General features: G+C 39.4%; 1 protein-coding gene across 1 annotated transcript; it reads left to right on the top strand.

Moving 5' to 3' along the window:
• The first annotated feature begins 738 nt into the window (after nt 1-738).
• On the top strand, nt 739-1,677 carry LOC144288418 (olfactory receptor 2L8-like). The gene has a single exon (XM_077855921.1). The coding sequence runs from the start codon at nt 739-741 to the stop codon at nt 1,675-1,677; it is 939 nt and encodes a 312-aa protein (XP_077712047.1).
• The last annotated feature ends 6,458 nt before the right edge of the window (nt 1,678-8,135 follow it).

Here is an 8,135-nt window from a genome sequence, read left to right as displayed (position 1 = left end):
TCATGAAAAGTGTTTACTTAACTAGTGCTTTTGGAATTTGGGTAAGGAGGAAGAAGAAAATTGTTTTGTGTAAATAGTATTTGGCAAAAATAATTTATTGTATATTTCTGGAGGAAAAAGCAGTAAAAAAAATGATATGTGGTGCTAAGAGGCTTGATTTGGCAAGATTTTTGAACAGAATTCCAAAGAAATGAATATATGTCTGCAATATGATCCAATAGACTACCATAGTTTCAGAAATGTTGGGCTTAATTATAACAAATCATCCCCTAAGTGTTATAAAAATGCATTCAAATATGAGTCTGTAATTTAGTTTATTTATATTGATTAATAAAGCCTACACACGAGATGTAATGTCTGCCTTTGATAATAGTTAAATTTATGTAGGAAAATAAAGTAAACATATCTTAATAAAGTCATTACAAATTTGCAGATTTCTTTAAAATATTTTAAAAATATTTTTACGTTGGATATGTGGATAAAATAAACATCTACATTTATTTTATAATATACAAAATAAAAATTTTATCTATGAGGAAAAATGTTTTTTTCAAAATAGTTGTATATTGTTATTATTGTTGGTATTTATTATTATTATTATTATTATTATTATTTTATTATTTTAAAGCTGCAACGATTCCTGAATAAATCACAGGGTAATTAAAATAACAAATTAATAAGTGTTTATTTTTCTATATTTAATGTGTGTCTATCTAGGGGAAACAAAAGTAATGCCCCATGGAAAATAATAACCCAAATTCTACAGATTTCTTCCTATTGGGGTTATTTCCACCATCAAGAATTGGCCTGTTCTTCCTCATTCTCATTGTTTTCATTTTCTTAATGGCGCTTTTTGGCAACTTGTGCATGATCATCCTCATCTTCCTAGACACCCATCTCCACACACCCATGTATTTTCTACTTAGTCAGCTCTCCCTCATGGACCTGAGCTACATCTCCACCATTGTCCCTGAGATGGCTTCTAATTATCTCTCTGGAAACAAGTCTATTTCTTTCATTGGTTGTGGGGTTCAGAGCTTCTTCTTCCTGACTTTAGCAGGTGGAGAAGGATTAATATTGGCCTCAATGGCCTATGATCGTTATGTGGCTATTTGCTTTCCTCTCCACTATGCCATTCGTATGAGCAAAAGAGTGTGTGTGCTGATGATAACAGGATCTTGGATAATGGGCTCAATCAACTCCTGTGCCCACACTGCATATGCCCTCAATATACCTTACTGTCAATCCAGAGCCATTAACCATTTCTTCTGTGATGTCCCAGCCATGTTGACATTGGCCTGCATGGACACCTGGATCTATGAGTACACAGTGTTTGTAAGCACCACACTCTTGATTGTGTTTCCTTTCATTGGCATTGCATGCTCCTATGGCCGGGTCCTCCTTGCCATTTGCCGCATGCAATCAACAGAAGGGAGGAAGAAAGCTTATTCCACCTGCAGCACTCACCTCACTGTGGTGACTTTCTACTATGCACCCTTCGCTTACACTTATCTACGCCCGAGATCCCTCCGAACTCCAACAGAAGACAAGACTCTGGCTGTCTTCTACACCATCCTAACTCCAATGCTCAATCCCATCATCTACAGCATGAGAAATAAGGAGGTAATGGGGGCCCTGAGACGACTGATTCAGAGGATCAGCTCTGAAAAGATGTAGAGGAATTTCTCATTTGGCCTGCTGCCTCAGAAGTAGATCACTTTCTCCGTGTATACTCCCTAAGAACAATATTAGTCTAGGGTTGAAGACAGAGAATAAAATAATCTGGAAGATTAAAATAACTGAGATTTGATAAAGTAATTGTATATTCATAAAATTATTTTTTTTTCTTTGTGAAGGTAAATATTTTGTTTTAACTTGTGGGCAGTAATGTGTTCTTAGTATGCATAAGTGATAATAGAAACAATCCAGCTTGATGGCTTTATTCAATACACTACTTATACACTTAGTGCATATTCCCTAAATGCTTAAAAAAATGACAAAAGAACAATAAACGTTGTATCATTTCCAGGTTTATATAAAGACATATATTGATAGATAGATAGATATTTGTTTCATTTCTATTATAGTTTATTCTTAAGTAGTGAATGCTGGTTTTTCTGATTCCCAATTTTCAGGGAAAAGTGATAGATACAGAGATTTGGCATAAAATTTTCTCATGAAATTAGAAGTTCTCCCACCATTAGAAAGGAAATTGAGTTTATATCTTTCATGAGGGGGAATCTAGATGGGTCCTTTTCATGAATCATTAGAAAGCAGTTTATTTAAAAAAATAAATTAATAAAAAGAAAGCAATTTATTACAGGTCTACCTCAGGATAAATAATTTTGGGAGATGCAAAATAGACTAAGAGTGAGAGCCATTATATTTAAAAAATTGATACTATCTAGCAATGAGTAATAAATCAGACTTCCTTCCAAATAATTCCTCTAAAAGCTCAAATTTTACATTTCCCCAAGCTGTTTATATCCTTTTATCAGATAATTTCTGTTGCATATATTACATTATACATATAGTATTCTCATAATTCTAATGAAGCAGAATTAGAGGTTTGATCTGGGTTAACTTTTCTGTACCACATTTTTTAATAGATATATCTGTTCAACCACTAGCCTACAAAAGTCCTGCCATTCTCTCCAGATTAGCTGTACACCTGAACACTAGGGATGAATGAATATCATTGTTCATGGGACAATTCTGCTATATCTTTATTTTCTGGGGGAAGATTTAAATAAAGAAGCTAGAATAAAAATATAAGAAGTCCTTGAATTGGAAATAAATATTTTTCTTCCAAACTAGAAGAAGGTATATATATAAATTTGGATATTTTTACACTAAAACTAAGTGAGCCTTTAGAGATTTATAGATTATTAGCTAGCTATGAGCTTGATCTGGGAATTAGTCTTCCTAAAATATATCATGGGTAAATATTCTCATCACAAGAAACTATGTAATATAGTAATATTTTCCAAAAGTAAACATTTGTTTGAGATGGAAAATTTACTTCATATTACATAATAAAAATTTTAAATCTGGAAGAAAAAAAGGACATTAACTGCTTACTTTTAGTCACCAAATGATCATTAATTAACTCATTACCAGCAAGCATTTTCAATTAAGTTAATTTGGAAATTAAAATGTGATTACCTAAGGTTCTTAACTGAAGTGAATTCATTTTTCAACTAAAATAAATTCAGTCCAACTTAAAAATAAAATAGTATATTAAAAAAGAGTGAGAGGAGGAGCTAAGATGGACCCACAGTAGGAAGACCCTAAGGTCATCTTATTCCTTGAACACAACTAGATATCTATCAAATCATTCTGAATACCGTAGAAATTGATCTGAAGACTGACATAACAAAATCCACAAATAGAATGAAATAAGAAGCCACACTGAAGAAGGTAGGAAGTGCAGAGGTGCACTTTGGGGGATAAATGGAGCATCAGCGCTGTGAAGAGGAGGGAGCCCTGATCATAGAGAAAGGCGAGAGAGATAGGAGTACCCAGGGGAATCCTCCAGAAGAACACTTCCCCCAAAGTCACTGACTGGGAAAAGGAGAGGGGCTGATTTTTATGAGTTTTTGCAACCATCTGGGGTTTGAATATCGGAGTTCTAAAGGTCTGTAGGCTTGGCTGATATAGAGCCCTGCAATGCTGCCCTGCTTTTGGAAAAGAAGACAAGCAAGCAACCAGAGGCAGACAGCAAGATCTGAGGACAGCCTGGGGGAGATTATTTGTTATTTTTGGGAGCATGTCCATGAGAGGTAACTTTCATGGAGACACCTCTCCGGGGACAAAGGAGCCAGCAGTCACCATTTTCCTACCCTGACCCTCAGCATAAATGCAGAGTGACCTGACCGGGAAAACTCCACTCTGAAACTGGCTGCTGAGCCTGCTAGCTCCAAGTCCCATGACCTTGCATTCTGGTGCATCTGTGCTTCTAAGTCAAATCTCACTCAATTACAGCACAGGGAGACACTCTCCCAGAAGAACACTGCAGAACCTGCCCACATCACATTCCTAAATCTTGGAGTTCCTTTTTTTTGGGGGGGGGGAGGATATATCTATTTACTTTAGAGAGAGAGAATGAAAGGGGAAGGGCACAGGGAGAGGGAGAAGAAATAGCCAGAGACCTGGGTCTAATAGCTGTAAGTAATATAACTGATGGAGAATTTAAAGCAAAAATCGTAAGGCTGCTCACTGGCTTGAGTTAAGAATGAAAGGGATAAAGAAGATGTGGTCTATGTATACAATGGAATATTCCTCAGCCATTAGAAATGACAAATACCCACCATTTGCTTCAACGTGGATGGAACTGGAGGGCATTATGCTGAGTGAGGTAAGTCAATGGAGAAGGACAAACATTATATGTTCTCATTCATTTGGGGAATATAAACAATAGCGAAAGGGAATATAAGGGAAGGGAGAAGAAATGTGTGGGAAATATCAGAAAGGGAGACAGAACATAACTACTCCTAACTCTGGGAAATGAACTAGGGGTGGTGGGAGGGGAGGAGGGCAGGGGGTGGGGGTGAATGGGTGACGGGCACTGAGGGGGGCACTTGACGGGATGAGCACTGGGTGCTATTCTGTAAGTTGGCAAATTGAACACCAATAAAAAATAAATTTATTACAAAAAATAAAATCAAACAAAACCAGGTGAAAAAAAAAATGAAAGGGAAGCCCTGATCACAGAGGTAAAACAGTAAAACAAAAAAACAAAAAACAAAAAACAAAAACAAAACAAAAAAAACAAAACAAAAAAAAAAACAAAAGAAACAATCAGAAATGGGGTGGCTGGAGTCTTACTTGGTTAAACATCCAACACTTGATTTCATCTCAGATCATGACCTCAGGGTCCTGAGATAGAATCCCAGTAAGATTCTACACTCAGCAGGAAATCTGCTTCTCTCTCTCTCCTTTGACCCCTGTCTCCACTTGTGCCCTCTCTCTCTAAAATAAAGAATTCTTTTTGAAAACTAGAAATTAAAATGGCAGTAAGTGATATTTTAAAAACACTGAATGTAATGAACACAAAGATGGAAGAAGCAAGGATGAATATGTGATATAAAGGATAAAATAATGGAAAATAATGAAGCTTACCAAAGACAGAATGAATTACAGAATATAAGAATAGACTTAGGGGATTGGGGGCAGGGCAAGATGGCAGAGGAGTAGGGTCCCCAAGTCTCCTGCCCCCACCAACTTACCTAGGTAACTTTCAAATCATCCTGAAACCTATGAATTTGATTTGAGATTTAAAGAGAGAACAGCTGGAATGCTACAGAGAGAAGGGTTTTCACTTCTAACAGGGTAGGAAAGTGGAAGAAAAAAAAAAGAATCAAGTGGGGGACGGCCCCGCAAGGAGCCAGGCTCAGGCCAGGCAGCGAAAGCCTTCAGGACGGGAAAGCCCAGCCCCTGAGAAGCAGGAACTTTAAAAATCCGCACCGTATTTTTCCGACGGAAAGGTGCTCAGCAGGGAAATCAGGCAGAACTACAGGAGGGGCAGTGGAGCCTCCCTCCAGTCTCCCGGGGTCCCTAACAGAGGAAGGGTGCGCCTGGGCAGAGCACCACAGACTGGGCTGAGCTCGGTAAAGGACTTGTCCAGCGGGGCCTCAGGGAGAAGCTTGTCAGTGAGTCGGGGCTCCGGGTGGAGGGGTCTGCGCCCTGCTGCCTTCGGGAGCCACGGCTCCGGGAGTGCAATTCCAGCAGCACGGGCCCCGGATCCCAGGGGCCTGGAAGACACAGCCCAGGATCCTGCGGTCCCCTTGGTACAGGTGGAGACAGGGAGGGCACAGGACAGTAAGGACTCTCCTGCCGCCGAGCGCCCGGAGCTGTGCAGATAAGCGCCCCCCACCCCTGGAGCATCCAGGCCAGTGTGGACTGGGAGACTATGGTGCTTACTGAGACGAGCTGACTCCAGAGCAGAAAGGCTGGCTGTCTCCAGTGTTGTCATTCCTCCTGGTGTCACCCTGTGCCTGGGATGGAGTGGGGCCACTAGGGAACAGGGGCCTCACGGATAAACAGCTCTCACTGAGCCGTGCACCTGGCAGGGGACAGGGCTACTCCCACAGGTGCACAAACCTGAGGATCAGCACAGAAGGCCCCTCCCCTAGAAGACCAGCTGGAAGGACAGGGGAAGAGCAAGTTCTTGACTCAGCAGCACTGAAAAGCTGCAGGGAAAGTCCAGGGATTTACAGTATATAGAACCAGAGGATACCCCTCCCTTTTTTTCTTCTTTTTTCCAGTACAACTCGTTTCATATCAGACTAAGTTACCTTTTTTCTTTCTCTTTTCCCACCTTAATTACAATATTTTACCACCTCTTCATTTTTAAGTATCTTCTTTTTTCACTTTCATATTTCTAGAATTACAGGTCTTATATATATTTTCCTTTTCTAGATTCTCTTCAACATACTCAACTTAATTTGAGAAGATATACAAGACACTTTGTTTTGTTTTGTTTTCTGTTTTTTAATTTTCTCTGCCTCATTTTGTTCACCACCCACCAATGTTTGATACCTGATAAAACATGACCAGTATGCACCCAGAACCAAGTGGTATATCATACTGGTTCATTCTGTGAGATTCCTCATTCACATTCTGCACCCCTCATTTAACTCATTTATCTTTTGGTGGTCAGTATTGAGGCCCTTTACGAGAATTTCTGGTTTATATAAATTTGGGACTGAGAATCTTCTAATATACAGAACTTAATTATTCAGAAACAAGAGAATCATCTGCTAGAACCCCTTAGGTAGACTACATTCTCCCTCCACTACAACTTCTTCAACACCACCATTTCCCAGTGTCCCCCTTCTATATCTTCTCATTTTTTTCTTTTTTCTTTTCTTTTTCTCTTCTTTTTTTAAAATAAATTTATTTTCAATGGTGTTTAATTTGTCAACACATAGAATAACACCCAGTGCTCATCTCATCAACTGCACACATCGTGCACAGCACCCAGTCACCCACGCCCCCTCCCCTCCTCCCCTTCACCAACCCCTAGTTCATTTCCCAGAGTTAGGAGCCTTCCATGTTCTGTCTCACTTTCTGATATTTTCCACTTATTTTTCTCCTTTCCCCTTTATTCCCTTTCACTATTATTTATGTTCCCCAAATGAATGAGAACATATAATGTTTGTCCTTCTCTGATTGACATATTTCACTCAGCATAATACCCTCCAGTTCCATCCACATTGAAGCAAATGGTGGGTATTTGTCGTTTCTAATGGCTGAGTAATATTCCATTGTATACATAAACCACATCTGCTTTATCCATTCATCATTTGATGGACTCTGAGGCTCCTCCCACAGTTTGGCTATTGTGGACATTACTGCTAGAAACATCAGGGTGCAGGTGTCCCGGCGTTTCATTGCGTCTGTATCTTTGGAGTAAATCCCCAGTAGTGCAATTGCTGGGTCGTAGGGCAGGTCTATTTTTAACTTTTTGAGGAACCTCCACACAGTTTTCCAGAGTGGCTGCACCAGTTCACATTCCCACCAACAGTGCAAGAGGGTTCCCGTTTCTCCACATCCTCTCCAACATTTGTGGTTTCCTGCCTTGTTAATTTTCTCCATTCTCACTGGTGTGAGGTGGTATCTCATTGCGGTTTTGATCTGTATTTCCCTGATGGCAAGTGATGTAGAGCATTTTCCCATGTGCTTGTTGGCCATGTCTATGTCTTCCTCTGTGAGATTTCTGTTCATGTCTTTTGCCCATTTCATGATTGGATTGTTTGTTTCTTTGCTGTTGAGTTTAATAAGTTCTTTATACATCTTGGAAACTAGCCCTTTATCTGATATGTCATTTGCAAATATCTTCTCCCATTCTGTAGGTTGTCTTTGAGTTTTGTTGACTGTATCCTTTGCTGTGCAAAAGCTTCTTATCTTGATGAAGTCTCAATAGTTCATTTTTGCTTTTGTTTCTTTTGCCTTCGTGGATGTATCTTGCAAGAAGTTACTGTGGCCAAGTTCATAAAGGGTGTTGCCTGTGTTCTCCTCTAGGATTTTGATGGAATCTTGTCTCACATTTAGATCTTTCATCCATTTTGAGTTTATCTTTGTGTCTGGTGAAAGAGAGTGGTCTGGTTTCATTCTTCTGCATGTGGATGGAC

This window comes from Canis aureus, chromosome 18, assembly GCF_053574225.1.
Source record: "Canis aureus isolate CA01 chromosome 18, VMU_Caureus_v.1.0, whole genome shotgun sequence".
In the NCBI taxonomy this organism is placed as follows: domain Eukaryota; kingdom Metazoa; phylum Chordata; class Mammalia; order Carnivora; family Canidae; genus Canis; species Canis aureus.
Note: the sequence above shows the minus strand (reverse complement) of the source record. Positions and strands in the feature narration are given on the sequence as shown.